This window comes from Lissotriton vulgaris, chromosome 3_1, assembly GCF_964263255.1.
Source record: "Lissotriton vulgaris chromosome 3_1, aLisVul1.2, whole genome shotgun sequence".
NCBI lineage: Eukaryota > Metazoa > Chordata > Amphibia > Caudata > Salamandridae > Lissotriton > Lissotriton vulgaris.
The window spans coordinates 1,612,222,703-1,612,239,639 of record NC_141689.1 but is presented as its reverse complement, the minus strand read 5'-3'; the positions used below and the strand labels follow the sequence as shown (position 1 = coordinate 1,612,239,639).

Here is a 16,937-nt window from a genome sequence, read left to right as displayed (position 1 = left end):
CCAGGATTTGTATTATCTTTTGCACTGCTCTTACATCCCAGTAAAAAGTGTTATTTTCACAATGACCTCAAAACCTAGCTGTGCAGTTTTTCAATTTACTTTCCTCTCTCCTGATAGAGTTCTTGCTTCTAGTGCCAGGATACACCCCTGGGTCGCTGTTCACATTTTGCAAGTCTCTTTTCATTCATTTATTCACACAGTGCCAGCAACTCGGTAAAGGGGTAAAAGTTTTTTAAAAGGCACATATATTTATTTTTGAATTAATATTTTCGTGCTCTTGACAATTATTTTGAGCTCTTTTTGTGATGTTTACACGTAAGTGATCTTATGTTTTTGTATTTTTTTGTCCATACAAGGGAGCAAGGCGGGTGCGCCACTAGTTCTTCAGATGGACCGAAGCTGAGGGCCGTGCTCTCCACAGAAAGGAGGCTAAGGGCTTTCACATATATTACACATTACCTGTTCTTGCAAACACTGAGGACTTCTCCCACGAGATAATTCTCATTTCACAATCCACCTCCGCCATAATGCTTTCCCTGGCTGTGAATTTTGCCCGGTGTTCCCGCACTGTGCAGTCCCCTCCCCCACACATAGAAGATGGAACCCATTCTCAACTCTCTGGAACCTCCACTTACCCTCGCATGATTACGTTTAAATCCGCTAAACACTCACAATCAAGAAGAGCCTGACAAGACCAGATCTGTTCACACCACTCCCCTTGTTCTTTTCCTTTTCCTTCTCCATCCCTAGTTTTAGTTTACGGTTTTATGTGAACCCTCCTTGGGTTATTTTATGGTTATGACTCCTTTATAGTTGCTAATGTGCTGTAACTACTGTCCACAACACATTCAAGACAAGTGTCATAGTCTGGCCTTGGAAAAATACCCTTATAATGAATATTTTAATTATACTCTGTTCTTTTGGGTTTACCATGGAATTCCTGTAATATTATACCACCATTACAGTATGTAATACAAAATGCCAATAAAGGGACGAAGGAGGGACTGACAGAGTCATTGTTTTTTCTAATACCAGCTTTTCATATTATTGTTTTCAATAAATGTTTAAAGAAATGTTTTTTATGTATAAGGATTATTATCCAAGGGCGGGCTATAATTGTCTATGTTTTACATTACAGGAGCTATTGAAACAGACAGTCAACGAGTGCCGGGATCCGAAGGTGCAGTATACAATTATTTGGGGATTTGGCGGGGCAGTCCCTAAAGCGTCAATATAGTTATTGTTCTTAAATTCCAAATTTACTAATTTGACAAAAAGACTACCGGATCAAGTTCAAACCCGACTGTCCTAAAAGAAGGTGATTGTATCAAATGACATCATTGTCATGTCTCCAAACAGCAATCCTTTGACGTTGGGGCTCCCTGAGCCTTATTTTCCAATATGTTGAAAGTAATGGAATGTGGTCTGTTTTCAGTGTCACCACCCATGTGACCTACTTTCAGCCTTTCGGGTACCCACTACCCCCAAAACAGCTCTAACTCCTCTAGATCTAAGTACTTGTAGAGACACATGTCAATGGTTCGATTTAGCAGCATGAAATTATAAACGTGAAAAAAGTGTTAATACACAGTCAATTAGCCAATAATCCTCCTTGTCACATCATAATCCACGGATAGCTATATAAGGTTAGTTAGTTTATTACATAGGCAAGAATATCTGGACATAGAGACACCGGGTATAGAAATACAAAGGAATTAGCATGAAGCCAAATCTATGCATCCAATATAAATGGTGCAGCATGAACAAAACTATTAGTTCCAGAAGTAGGATACAGAGAATCAGGAAGTATGAGTTGAAATTTCCCTGCATCAAAGGTTGATGAATGAAGAGCCTTAAATTTATCCCTACTCTATCACTAAGATGAAATCCTTACATGAGCTCAAGACAACATCCCGCGATGATGCACTAACATTAAGGAGCCTCTTTTTTAGTTCTTTTTTACTAAAATTTTGAATATCCTCAGGGGTCATAAGATTCATGGCCAAATTACATTCAATTAAAAGACCACAAATATGATTTAGCCCTACATGAGCATTTCAGTGAAAAAACAGAAAGGTGTCAGTACGTGTAGACTTCCTAAGAAGCCTCTCCATCATCAATAAGTAAGTAGCATAAAGCCACTATTGCATGAGAAAGAGCTAATTCTGGGATGCTCCCTCTCCGAAGGCAAGAAAGAAGTGGGCCTGTCCCTAATTCCAACAATCTGTTATTCACAAGTAGCTTTCCCATAATGCACAGCGTGAGCATATTCAACAATGAGCAGTCATGGGAGTACTTTTCAACTGTGTTCTCTGTGTACATCCCTCGTAACAATTCATCCTTGGCTACCATGCCTTCTCCCGTGTGAATCCGTCTATGTCTTTATCACCTCCAAACCATGTAACTGTATCTTCTTTTCTCCTTACCTGGATGCTAAAATAAAGACATTACACTTTCCCTAATGAATACTTCTTCACCTGCAATGTAAATGTGAGAAAGAACAGATTCCACAGTGCACATTAAATTCAAACTATTAATTCTAAAGCGAGAGTTGTCAGGGACTTGCATTTCAGGCCTATGACTTTAGCTAACATAAGAACGTATCACTCTAAGCATTAACAGATTTACATAACTCTATGGTGCTTCGGCTAACACATCTTACCATTAATAGAAATGCTAATCACATTTAGTATATGAGTAGTGTCAACTTCACAACACATGTTTTCCATGTTAATGTTTCTTTCTATTTATATTATTTCCTATGTTAATTATCCATACTACTTGTCAGTAACCTAAAATACGTCACATAGTTACATTAAAAAGTTTCACAATTCTAACACCTCACGTTAATATAATTGCATGATTATATGCGAGTGCGCTCTACTCGTGATTATGATGCACCCCTACAAATGAAATGAGATTTCCGCTCTATCATATATATGAAGTACAATGGTAATATTTTCCTGTGGGAGTAATGTTTTGTTATTTGTCTGCTTAATTTGCTAAAACGCAACTGCCGTTAAAGTATAGGTGCATGTTCATCAGTTAAATAAATGTGTAAATTTACCATTTTACAATTTCATTTATTCTCAGAACAGTAAATACCAATAAGATGGTAAAAAATAAATATGGATAATTACAGACAGAAATGTAAAAACAAAATAACATAAAACTGTGAGCCCTATTAATCAGTCACTTACCTCTCATTTTCTAAAACATATTCATTTTGTAGCTTTTCTGCAATTGATATGTTCTTGCTGCCTAGTCTTCACTCTAGTGGCATGTTGACTCCGGTGCATAAAGCTTTTTTTTCTACCTGTGCTGAAGGAGAAGACAGGGTTTTGTTACAGATCATGCATGCAAATTATGCTTACTGCCTTTACTTCTGAAAACACCAACATTTTATAACTTCCTGTTCCAGAAACATTAGGGGTAAGGGGTGACTGAATGACTAAAACACACAGGACCCTTCTCCAACAATTGCGCCATTTCATACACTATAAAACCAGCTTCCATCTTAATTTTATTAAAAACCTGGGTCATTTGATTGTAGCCCAGCACCTATTTAATAGGCGGCGCTTCATCAAAGGTCTCCTCCTGGTGTTTCAATTTATTCTCACATTTTAAATTTGAGGGCAGCACCTTACATTCAACCACACATGCTTACATTTCTAAGCTTTATACAGTTTAAAGTTGTCACATACAAATTGGTTCGTTTTTTATCATTAGCTCCTGTTAGAACTGGGGGTCTCTAGTTGGCTGAGGTAGGTACCACTGTCCAAATAGGGACCCTTGCTTCTAGTCAGGGTAAGGAGGATACCCTCTTTAGATAACCCCTGTTCACCCCCTTGGTATCAAAGGCAATTTGTAAAGTGTTTGTACCAACACTCACAGTAACATAGTGAAAACACCACAAACTGGCTCCACAACAGCTTAGAAAAATAAAGGTAATTAATCTAAACTACTCAAGACCAAAACGACAAAAATCCAACATACACAGTTCAAGAATATGGTTGCGAAAGAGTTCTTAAAGTTGCGATCAAATAATCCACAGTCGCGTGAAAAGTTCACGGTTGAGTCACGTTTAGCCAACAGTACCTTTAAGTGCGACAAAGTTCCAAAGCAGAAGCTGGTGCTGTGGAAAACAAGCGATGCATTGCTCCTGAGACCATGGGGAGGTGTTGGCGACAGTCCTGCTGCAGCAGCGGACGTGTTGCGATGAATCCGGTCTTTATGTGGAGGAAGGCGATGACTTGTATGGATTCCGGTGCTTAGGTTCCGTAGGAATTTTGTTCTCGCAAAGGCACGATGCGATGATCTGTAGGGGCTGCGACGATCTCCGGTACGAGGATGCGTGATCCAGCGGCGATCTTCCTCTTGCAGCTCCTCGATGCGATGACTCTACGACAATGTTCGCAGCGACGTGATGCGGTCCGCAAGCAGGCGGTGCAGCGATCTCACCCAGCGATGACGGGCTCTGCGACGATGCTCGCAACAATGGTGATCTTCCCGCAAACAAAGGATGCAACATCTCCGGCAGCGGCAACAGGCGCTGTGACGATCTCGGCCTTCGTAGAGGCGGGAATTTCCTCGTGCTGTTTGGGATGCACTCCGCAAGCCAGCGATGCAATAACTTTTCTGTGGTAAAGTCTCTCAAATCTTGGTTTACCACTTTCCAGCACAGGTACACCTTTCAGAGGCACCACAACTGGCCCAAGCACTCTAGGAAGGACAGAGCTCTCTCAGCAGAGCTCAGGGAAGCTGGGGGTGAAGTCCTTTTATTCCTGGGACTTTAAAACAGGGAGCCAGCTCACAACAGGCCCTTGGAGATTCCTTCAAGTAAGGGAACAAAGCACAAAGCAAAGTCCTTCACCTCTCCTTGGTAGCAAAGCAACTGCAGGTCAGTCCAGCATCACACAGCATGGCAGTCCTTCTTCTTCAGTCTTTCAGCTTTCTCCTTGGCAGAGGTTCCTTCTTGTTTCCAGGATGATCTAATTTTCTGTAGTCAGGGGCCCTGTACTCATACCCTTAAAAGTATTTGTTCCTTTTGTACAGGAGGTCTCTGAGCCCGGTCTGAACCAGTTCTGGGTTTTCCTTGGGCACTTTGTTTTCCTGGCCTCTCCTTTCCTTTCAGATAGAGGGGCAGGGTCGTCAGCCGCCCAGCAGAAGGAGGAGCCAGCATTGTGGAGGGAAAGCACAGCCCTGGAGCACTTTGTTCACATGATTAATTCTCTCCTTCCACAGTGCAGGGCAGAGACATCAGACGCACCAGTGGGGGTGAAGCCAGCACTGTGGGGGGCGGGCACAGTCCTATTCAGGCCCATGTGCTATCCCCTCCCACCACTCAAGATGCAGATGCAGACATTCAGCCTAGAGCTGACCCAGCCAGCCTCCTGGGGCTCCCCAGCCCCTGTCACTCTCAAACCAAACAGTCATTTCACAAACAGGCAAAGGCACACAGAAAGGTCAGACAAGAGAACAGCTACTTTCTAAAAGTACTGTTCTAAAACACAGGATTTAAAAAACACTTTTCCTGCAAGATGTGTTATTACATTCTGAGTTCAGGGATACCAGACTTTTATGTCCTATCTTGCTCCTATGGGGATATATGCTGGTAGCCACTGTAGCCAGCATTCCCCATGATAGCCTATGGGCAAGATAGCCTTACAATAGTGAAAAACGAAAATGGCTGTACTTTACCAACAGAGCATGTCACCTGGACCATTACATGCTCTACCTTTCACATACACTGCACCCTGCCCAAGAGGGTACCTTGGGCCTTCCATAGGGGTGACCAATGTGCACAGAAAGGGAAGGGTTAGGCCTGGTTAGTGGGGACACTGACCAGGAGGACTTGGCAGTTCACAGACAGAACAGGCACTGCTGTGGCAGGCCTGAGACAACATTTTTGGGCTACTCATGTGGGTGGCACAATCAGTGCTGCAGGCCCACTAGCAGCATTTGTATGACCAGCCCTGGCACACTCAGTGCACTTTACTAGGGACTTCTTGGTGATACATATATGCCAATCATGGATAACCAATTACAATAACAATTTACACAGAGCATATGCACTTTAGCACCGATCAGCAGTGGTAAAGGGCCCAGTGTCCTATTGCCAACAACCACAGGTCAGGAAAAATAAGGGAGGAAGAAGCAAAAGGTTTGGGGATAACCCTGCAAAAAGGGCCATTTCCAACAGCTCCTTATTTACTTCACCCATCAGGCTGAAGCAGTATCCAAGTATCTCAAGTGAGGTGTTAAAAACAGTTCTTGTCATGATAATGTTTTGATCAAGAAACAAATTAGCTTTCATTATTTTCTAACATATCTCAACAGCTGTCAGTATATGAATAAATGTGGATTGTGGCCTATCTAACGACTGATGAAATATGAAGAAAAACGGTTTGTTTCTTGTGAGTTGGAGAAAAGCAGACAATAATATTTAGTTGTGAATAAATAAATACCAACTTGTTTCTGCATCCCGAGAAATGGTCAGTAGAGGTCCAACTCTGAAGGAACCTCCCTTCAAGCAAACAGGGTAGCCCTGTCCCTGACCTCTCTAGCTGAGAGCCTTCCTGTTTTCTTGATCTCTCAAACAATGCCTTGCCTAGCTCTTTACTGCACCAAGTTACAATGACCTCTCATATGGACTTGTTCACCAGGTGACAGTTATCCACATCAATGCGTCAATGATAGCTTCTTCCTTGTAATTGGTTTGGGGCGCTCCAATCAGCAAGAGTTTCCATGGCTACAGTGCAAAAGTAAATCGGTCTGTACACTGATCTTGATTTTTAGAGATGGCCTACGGGTGATGCCTCTTCATTAGCCAAACAACTTCTGCATTCAGCAACTTTTGTTCATGTGCAAGAAGAATGTTGATCGCATTCATAGTCGCTTATGGAGGCAGCCGTTCCCCGTGGAAGGACTGACATTGGAGCCGACCACCGCACTGCAGAATTCCATACTCATCTTCAAAAGCTGTCTCCTTGCCAGTTTCTTTTATCCATAACACTCCTCTTTCTGAAGCTGACCCAGTTGGGCACTCATGTTGGCCATGTTGTAAAAACTGTCGGTTCTAACTGTTTCTTGGCTTTCTGATCCAGCGCAATCCGATGGAGAGTCAAGGAGCCTTGCCATCATATGGAATATAAAGTAATTACATAAGTGAGTGGCTCTTATGAGTGCATCATAAAGAACGTTGTGGTCCACCTAGAGTGTTTTTGAGGACCTTGGGTTTACTAGCGGCAATAAAGATTTAATTGATTTTTCAGAAAATTAGATTGAATGTTAGGGGCTGTCATACTGCTGTTTGATGTACATCGCCTCATATATGCTGAATTTTGTCATGAAATGATTTGGAGCAGCAAAATGCAGCATTGTGTAATTTTCTCCATAATTTTTCTCTGTTGCAGATGGGGGCATTACTAAAATGGAAGTAGTTGATGTTAGGTAAGATGCGCGTTTGATAAACTTTGCTTGCATTTATTTTCCCAACTATTTTGGTTTGTTGTAAATTGTGTATGTTCGAAACGAGAATTGATTAAAAAATGAGAAAGGTCTCATTGTGGATTTATGTCCCACATCTGCGGTTCTTAACGTGGCATACCTGACTCCTATTCAGTGGGACCGGAACTGAAAATGAAATAATATTAGCAGATTAATTAACTATGAGGCACATGCCTCAAGCGATTTAGGAATCGCAAACGGTGCGAATCGCAAAATTCGGCCGTTTGCGATTCCCAAATCACTATTTGGGATGCATCAACCTAAAAGTGAAGAAATCGCTATTTTAGCGATTTTTGAAAGTGCGATTGCTTTTAAGGAATCGCAATTTTGCGATTCCTTAAAAGCAATGCATGAAACTTAAAAAAATTGCGATTTCGCAATTAGAGAGAAAAAATGACCATGAGGTTGGACCTCATGGTAATTTTGCGAAAAGTTAGAAATATGCAATTTTGTTCATATTTTTAACTTTCATGTTGTGCACACACATGCCCTTAGGGCATGTGTGTACACAACATAAGTGCAGTGTTTGATTTCAGGGGTGCAACAGGGTGTCCTTTGGACACCCCTGCACCCTTGAAATCTCAATCTCAATTTGCGATTAGCTAATTGCGAATCGCAAATTGAGATTGTCTTCCCATTCATTCCTATGGGCCTCTAGGCCCATAGGAATGAATGGGAAGGGATTCCTTAATTGCGATTCGCAAAATGCTAATCGCAAATAAGGAATTCTAAGGAATCGCAATTTATTTAGCGATTTCTTGATGCATAGGCATTTGCGATTCCTTAATTGCGATTCCTTAAAAATCGCAATTAAGGAATCGCAAATGCCGAGATTGATGCATGTACCTGTATGTTTACAAAAGGTAAAACTTTTAAAACATGTAAATGCTAGTTAGGGAGTATGAAATTAGAGGATAAATATTTCGTTGGTAGCCTAATCTCAAGACGGGGAACAGCGCAAACACAGCAGGTGGAATATAGGGGCATATTACCAAGATTAAGTGATAATTATCGCTTAACACGGTTAGCGGCAATATTATTATCGCCGAGCTCCATCGATTTTTATCTCAGATAAACCTTGCTATTAACAAGGTTTATCTCAAATGAGATAAAAATCAGCTGAAATGGGTTAATATCGCTGAAAAGTCAGCGATATTCATGCATTACCGAGCTAATGCTCTTAGCCATGTTATCCACCTACCCTTGGATAACATGGCTAAGAACTGCTCTGGGCAGGCGTTAGCATTTGGAGATATTCACGCTTAGCGCGAATATTTCCAAAAGTACCCCTTCGTAGGTAATAGGAGATAGCAATGTTAGCGACTGTTTACAGTCGCTAACATCTTGGCGCGCCCACTTTGCATGTCATTAGCGATAAATATCGCGGACATGCAAAGTGGGCCCAAGATGATCGCTATCTCCTACTAGCTGTCGCTAACTGGTGTTAGCGACAGCTAGGTAATAGGGCAATAAAATTATTGCCGCTTTGGTGGGAAAAATTCCGGCTAAAGCGGCGATAAGGCCCTTGGTAATATGCCCCACTAGTGTGAACGATTGATGGCATTAACAGAAGCACTTGTGTGCGCTGACAAAAAGAGAAAATGCATTTGGAGCAAACAAGTGGTATGCATATTGCTTCATCTTTTAGAAATAAAACTACATTTTGAAAAGCTCCAAACTTCCCATTAAAACGTCGATTCGTGCATGTTATTTGGTATTGAAAATAAAATACAATATTTCATAATAATTTATTTGTTTGAGGTATACATATTTCTGTTTATTGTATTAAGGTTAAAATCTTAGAGTTCAGTACAACTTCCAGTAAAAATTGAGTGAGGGCCACTGAAGCCAAACGATTAAAACCCACTGTTCTACATTGATATCTCGAATCACCATCAAATGTGTTTAACGTAGGTTTTCATTAGAACTGTGCTTGAGAAGTCAACTGATAAACTCCAGTTGGGTCTTCAAAATGACCAACAAATATGCATATTGTTAGAAATGGGATCTCTGGTTGGCTGAGGCTTGCGCCAAAGCCAGACAGAGACCACCACTCGGCACGAGCAGTAAGGCTTATCCCGGAGGCAATGTGTAAAGCATTTGCGCACACACACAACAGCAACAAAATCCCAGGTCCCCCCCAAAAGGAACTCCACACAAGGTTATATCAAAAATAGTCTTTGTATTCTCAAAACAAATTAGAATAATAATCACATTCTGTAAACGGTGCCAACTAGCACTGGGCAATATTTACAAGGGATTATGTACACATGACAGGGCCACGTGGGCCACTGTCAGAATTAGCACTTGGTAAAGAAATAGTAAAATAGATAACTTGGTAAAAGTAAAATAGGCCATACAAAGTACAACCAGTAAACACTGGTAATCACTGTACTTTGCAACAGTCTGTGACATGAACTACATCATGCACGGTATCCCACAAGTCTAAATACATTAACCCCCTAACGACCTAAGTGAAAATTACACTAGGGGCGTAAATCACACAGGGAAGTATAATCTCCCTAACACAAACCAAGATAGGTAAAACAACCCCATAGTCATAAACCATATTTTAGAGGTATCAAAATAAGGGCGCCAAAACATACTATACACAATACATTTTCTAGCACCCAAAAAAGCATTAGCACATAAATCACATTAGGGCCTTGCACCCTATCAGTGTAACAATCCTCCTGGCCAACTGGCCATCTAAAAAGGGGACTCAAATGCCTTATGTCCAGAGAGTCAGGGCTGCTGCCTAGGCAGCGAAAGTCAAGGTTGCGCCACTGCGTCAAAAACTAAACATTGCAGCTGCCCACTACTGGCTGGACAGCTGAGAACAATACACTGGAGACCTAAATGCTGCAGCTGACACTAAGTGCTGCACAGCTGTGGAAGGCCAAGTTAGGGCGAAGGAGTGCGTCTCACTCCTCGGTTCAAAAAGAACATGTCCCCTGAAAGAAATACCTAAACGGTGCAGCTGCCCACTACTTGCTGGGCAGCTGTGAAAGTAAAACATGCGGCATGGGCTCTCACTGGCCCGTAGAAATAAAACTGCGACCAAACGTTAGAGCCACCTAGGCTCTGAAAGACACACATGGCCCCTTAACTAGTTATGCGCCCAAAATAGAAGAACTTGCCCCAAAGCACTGAGGCATCCCATGGGGATATCACAGGCCTCTCGGGCCCCTCACTGGACTCTCTGAAACAATCACTGGCCCTTCGTTGGAGCCTTCTAGGTTCTAAAATAAATAATCACATGCCCCCTTCGATGGAGCTGCCCTTAACTGCGGCTCAACTGGGAAGCACCACTAAGGACAGGGAGGCAAAAGGAATGGGGAGGAGCACTATGGGGGCTCCCAACTCAGCCCCCACTCAAGCTTAACTCACCGGTTAATGCGGTGCTCGCTCTCTCGCTGGGGCGGCTCCGCCTGGTGTCCTGCTGCAACCACCGGGACTCGCAAGGCTCCGGTCTTCTTCCTGTGCTGTGGGACCGGCAGCACTTCTCTTGCAGCATGGGGCTTCCCTTTCACTCTTGGGAGCCCCGCGCTGCCATCGGCGGCCTCTGCCGACCTTCCCGTTTCACCCGGGCCTCCTCCTGGGAGCCCCGGGACTTCTTACTGACACTCGAGGAGGCGGGTGGGCTCATGTCTTCCTCATGACGCAGCAGAGCTTCCCCTCTTGCCGCGGCGTCACTTACGCTTCTGTCGGGTGGCCCCGCCCTCAACCAGGCGGGCTGCGGCGGCAATCTTGGCAAAGTCGCGGGGTGGGCACCCGCGCATTTGAAGACCAGCACAACAACGGGGTGCGCACCCGTAATTTAAATACAGGACAAGGATGGCGGCCATAATGCAGGGTGGTCACCTGCACTGAAAATAACCAAAATAGGCGGCCATGACGGAGGGTGGGCACCCGCTAGGAATCAACAACAGCGGGGGAATCCCTGTGATGGGATTCCCTCGAAAATGAGTGCAGCGCCGTGCTGCAGGCTAACAAGAGAGGCTCTTGGTAAAATAAGGGCAGCGCTCCGCAGGGGAATCTCAGCAAAGCACACCCAGGGTGCCTAAAGAAGCATAGAGTCCTTAAATATAAAAATGAAGCCAAAGTCTTTTTAAGGGCCTGGAAATGACAAGCAAAGCAGAAGGGTCCTAAGAAGAAGTCCTCCAGGCATCCAGCGGCAGGGCAGGGCCCAGGGAGGCATGCCTTCCCCTGAGCCCCAGCAGCAGCACGCCCCTGGCAGATTCCAGTCCAAAACAAGAACAAGAAAATTTTACATGGGGTCACAGCCCCTTTTTATACACACATTTCCTTTGTTTCCAAAAGGTGCAGGCAAGGGGAGAACCAGATGCAACTAGTTCTGGAGAACTTTGTTTTGCTCAACCCCTCTCCCTATTCACAGGACAGGCCAGGGACATCAGACGCACCACAGGGGGTGGAGCCAGCATTGTGGAGGGAAGGCCCAGCCCTATTCAGGTCCCAGGTGAAACTCCTCTCTCCCATCTACATGCAGATCTCCTCCCTCAACACCAGGCAGACCCATCCTGACTCCTGGAGCCAAGCACACCAGCCAGCCCCTGTCAATCACAAGCCAGACAGTCAATTCATATTCACTGCACACAGAAATGCCAACTTCTAAAAGTGGCACTTCTACACTAGTCACATTAAATCTCCGCACACCGTCACACATCATTTAATCTGTATAGTTCGCACATACTGAACTCGCCCCCTGCACTCACCACACATCAGGAACTAACATGGACACTCATATCCCCCATGCATTCCTATGGGAGGACAGGCCAATCTCACCACACGCACTCAGAGAGCGCACGCACTTTACACTGGGCCACAGTGCTAAAGTGCGCAGAGTCCAGAAATCACTAACATTATGTAATATTAAAAAGCAAAAAGTTCAAGGGTGAGCCTGCCAAAAGGGCCAAGTCCAACACATATGCTAATAATCCTCACTTATATCCTTTGTGTCTGAACCATCCTAGATATTATTTATATCTTGAAAACCAGATTGGATTTTAGTATCTGGTGACTAGACCAGCTCAGGCCTGGTGTTCATGTTCTCTGGAATAGGACCGGTCTGATTCTGGCAGCTTTGAGTTAAGCCTCCCTGCCAGAGATGACAGTACTACAATAATGCTGATTTGGAAAGGTACCCTCCAGGCTCCAGAATACCAAATCTTCATCTGTTTAATGTAATGAAGGCTAGGATAGAAGGATACCTCTTATTTCAGCATGCATTATTGAGTGCATGTTACTTACAGAATTAGTCCCCCACCTCCGAAAACCAAAAGGGGTGGGTTAAGTAGTAAGAACTTTGCTATCCATGTTTAAGTGCCTAGTCATTTAAGTGCCTAGTTTTCTGCTTGTTGGTAAACTATCAGGTAAAGATGGGTCTATGGAAAGAAACTGGAAATTGTTTCTGCAAGAACTAGGGAGACAACAGAGAGACACTTACTACAGTTAACAAAGATATATATATATTATATGTATATATATATATATATATATATATATATATATATATAATTCACTGAAAAAAACATAGGTTATAGACCATATATAGTTAGGAATTCGCATTTACAAAACCTTATTTTACTCACACAAAACCATTGAAATTCCATATATAGTTAGTTGCACTAACTATATATCGCGCACCCGCAATCCACTGCTGATGATGTCACATATTACATCATTCATGACATGGTCAGTGACATCACTGATGACATCACTGATGACATCTCAAATGACATCATTGATGACATCTCAAATGACATCACTGATGACATCACTGATGACATCTCATTTGACATTACTGATCACATCACTGATGATATCATTCATGTGATAATACGATGAACCTCTTCAGACTCTAATATAACCTTAGATACAATCAGTGTAAACAGACACTCACAGACTGTCACTCATCCATGGAGTTACTCACACACCTAGTCAGTCATGCAAAGAATCAATCACACCTCCATTTCCTCAACTATACAGTTATACAAACTTTACTTATTCAAACATATACTAACACATATTTACTCTCTTATACAATCCCTGATACAAGTTCACAATGATCCATACAGCCACTCACACATTCACTGGCTCTTATGCACAGTTATTTATATATGTCAACTCTCACATGTACTGTGTTTTACATATGTACTTACTTTGACATGTAGCACTGAGATATCCATTCACTCACCAATACACTCATGCACACAGTCAACCGCCCATACAGCTGTTTCCACATGCACTTTTGAAACCATACATCTAGTGAATCAACTGCTCACACATCTATGCACAGAGTCATACACCTTCCAGCCACCCACACACACACTCAGTCTCCCATACAAATACTTGGGCAACCAATCAATAACCCATATAGTTACTCATATAGCTACTTATCAACACATGCAACAGTTTACAGAACAACAGACATAATGATGCACAAATTAAGACAGTTTAGTCACTAACCCATGCACTCAGTGAGACACATTTAATCACTCACTCATACAGTCAGTCATGCACCTACTAAATCCTTCATCCAGACACTTATACATCCACTCATTCTTCAATATGTAAGACATATTTTAACTTTACAGAAACATACAGTCACTGGATGTTGTCATCAGTGATGTCATCAGTGATGTAATTTGAGATGTCATCAGTGATGTCATCAGTGATGTCACTGACCATGTCATGAATGATGTAATATGTGACATCATCAGCAGTGGATTGCGGGTGCGCGATATATAGTTAGTGCAACTAACTATATATGGAATTTCAATGGTTTTGTGTGAGTAAAATAAGGTTTTGTAAATGTGAATTCCTAACTATATATGGTCTATAACCTATGGTTTTTTCAGTGAATTTTCAAGGTTTTGTATATGCTAATTCCTAACTATATATGGTCTATAACCTATGGTTTTTTCAGTGAATTTTCAAGGTTTTGTAAATGCTAATTCCTAACTATATATGGTCTATAGCCTATGGTTTTTTCAGTGAATATATATATATATATACATACATATATCATCTGTATATCTATATAAATACAAACATAAATGCATGCATACATATACTTATATGCATACAGATGCATGTTATTTACATGAAAGTTGGAAAAACACTAATAAAAGCAAAGCTAAAAAGCCACCTCATTACAAACAGAATGGCTTTAACTTAAACGAGGGCGAGATCTATTGCATTTTCAATGCTTGTTTACTTTGGTTCCATCAAGAAGGCATTCAGATGTGTCACACATTTGCCATAAATTCTGAATGTTAGCACTCTAGTTGCACATTAGATCACTGTAGTAAAGCTACTGCTCACCAGGGACGTCTGCTGCTGGTATTCAAAGTGCATGTTTCAGTCTGCATGTCACAATTTTTTTAATGAAATAGAAGAGGATTTGAGAAGTCACTCAAAATGATCCCTAATTTTTCTTTCTGAAGCACTAATCATACTTTCTATGGCAAAATTAACCCCCTCATGTTGTTCCTTTTTAAATTGAGTGTTTTCAGACTTACCACTTCATTCCAATCAAGATGGCTTCTGGTGTGCCATACTTTTGTCATAAGTAAGACTGTTAGCGCTCTAGTTGTTCTTTAGAACACTCTGGGACATTCTGTCATTGGGCTATACTTGGGGTACATCTGGGTGATATTTGGGCTACATTTAGGCTCTTTTGTCTCTGGTGGCCATCTTGGGAGACTGTATGTCAGAATTTTTTAATGAAATTGAAGAGGGTTTGAGAAGTCACTCAAAATGTGCCCTAATTTTTCTTTCTGCAGCACTAATCATAATTCATATGGCAAAATATACCCCCTCATTTTGTTCCTTTTTAAATTAAATGTTTTAAGAGTTACCACTTTATTCCCATCACGATGGCTCCAGGTGTGCTATACCTTTGTAATAAGTAGGACTGTTAGCGCTCTAGTTGTTCTTTAGAACACTCTGGGACATTCTGTCATTGGGCTATACTTGGGCTACATCTGGGTGATATTTGGGCTACATTTGGGCTCTTTTGTCTCTGGTGGCCATTTTGGGAGACTGCATGTCAGAATGTTTTAATGAAATAGAAAAGGATTTGAGAAGTCACTCAAAATGTGCCCTAATTTTTCATTCTGCAGCACTAATCATACTTTCTATGGCAAAATATACCCCCTCATGTTGTTTCTTTTTAAATTAAATGTTTTAAGAGTTACCACTTTATTCCAATCAAGATGGCTTCAGGTGTGCCATACCTTTGTAATAAGTAGGACTGTTAGCGCTCTAGTTGTTCTTTAGAACACTCTGGGACATTCTGTCATTGGGCTATACTTGGGCTACATCTGGGTGATATTTGGGCTACATTTGGGCTCTTTTGTCTCTGGTGGCCATTTTGGGAGACTGCATGTCAGAATGTTTTAATGAAATAGAAAAGGATTTGAGAAGTCACTCAAAATGTGCCCTAATTTTTCATTCTGCAGCACTAATCATACTTTCTATGGCAAAATATACCCCCTCATGTTGTTTCTTTTTAAATTAAATGTTTTAAGAGTTACCACTTTATTCCAATCAAGATGGCTTCAGGTGTGCCATACCTTTGTAATAAGTAGGACTGTTAGCGCTCTAGTTGTTCTTTAGAATACTCTAGGAGGCTGCAGTAGAACACAAAGGAATCAACTGACAGTCTCTGTCCTTGTTGGATGTACATGTTTTACTGAGAATGTCAGACTTCATTTTCACATGACTGAGAAAGATAATGTGAATTTACTGAAAATATGCTTTCAGTTTAGCTTATAGATCCCCTTCCAAACCACTGTGGGAAAATCATGAGATATTAGTTTTCTTTCAAACAATATTCATGATATCACAGCAGAAGGTTTTTTCACATGGTAAAATCCCCTTAGAACCCACCACAATTCCTAAAACGAGTATGGTACCATCAACAAATGATTTATAATGTAACTAAAGTCCTAAAACCCTCTATTAACTACAATGCTTTTTAATGAGGTGCTATCATGTATATTGGTCCCAAGATGGCTGCCAACACTTCTTGGATGAAGTGCTGACAGCCAATCAGATCAGATGTGTGGTTAGGCTCCGCCCAGATATATATCTTTTTTTGAACCTAAATTACTCAAAATCCACTGGAGCACATATATTGAGACCTAGCAAAGGCACATCGGGCTAACAGTCCCTACAATTTTGCCAAGTTTCGTGCAAATCCATTCAGCCGTTCGAGCTAAAAGTGAGGCCAACCGCCCTATGGAAATTAATATGGGAAAAACGCGTTTTGGGACCCCCCTTTTTTCTCAGCCCCCCCCTTGATGAACCCCCCCCAAATTGTCAGGGGCTGCTCAGAAAAAAAATGTTCCATTTTCCTGAAAATTTCAGCCAATTCCGTCCACAAACGCCAAAGTTATTAG

At 41.9% G+C, this 16,937-nt stretch overlaps 1 protein-coding gene across 1 annotated transcript in view; it reads left to right on the top strand.

Annotated features, from left to right (window-relative positions):
* LOC147728245 (caspase-6-like) overlaps positions 1 to 16,937 on the top strand; it is a 155,663-nt gene that overhangs the window by 53,576 nt on the left and 85,150 nt on the right. Inside the window, exons 2-3 of the mRNA XM_086962092.1 lie at positions 1,139 to 1,180; positions 7,416 to 7,452. Of these exons, the coding sequence (XP_086818218.1) occupies positions 1,139 to 1,180; positions 7,416 to 7,452 (79 nt within the window). The remainder of the gene's footprint in view (positions 1 to 1,138; positions 1,181 to 7,415; positions 7,453 to 16,937) is intronic.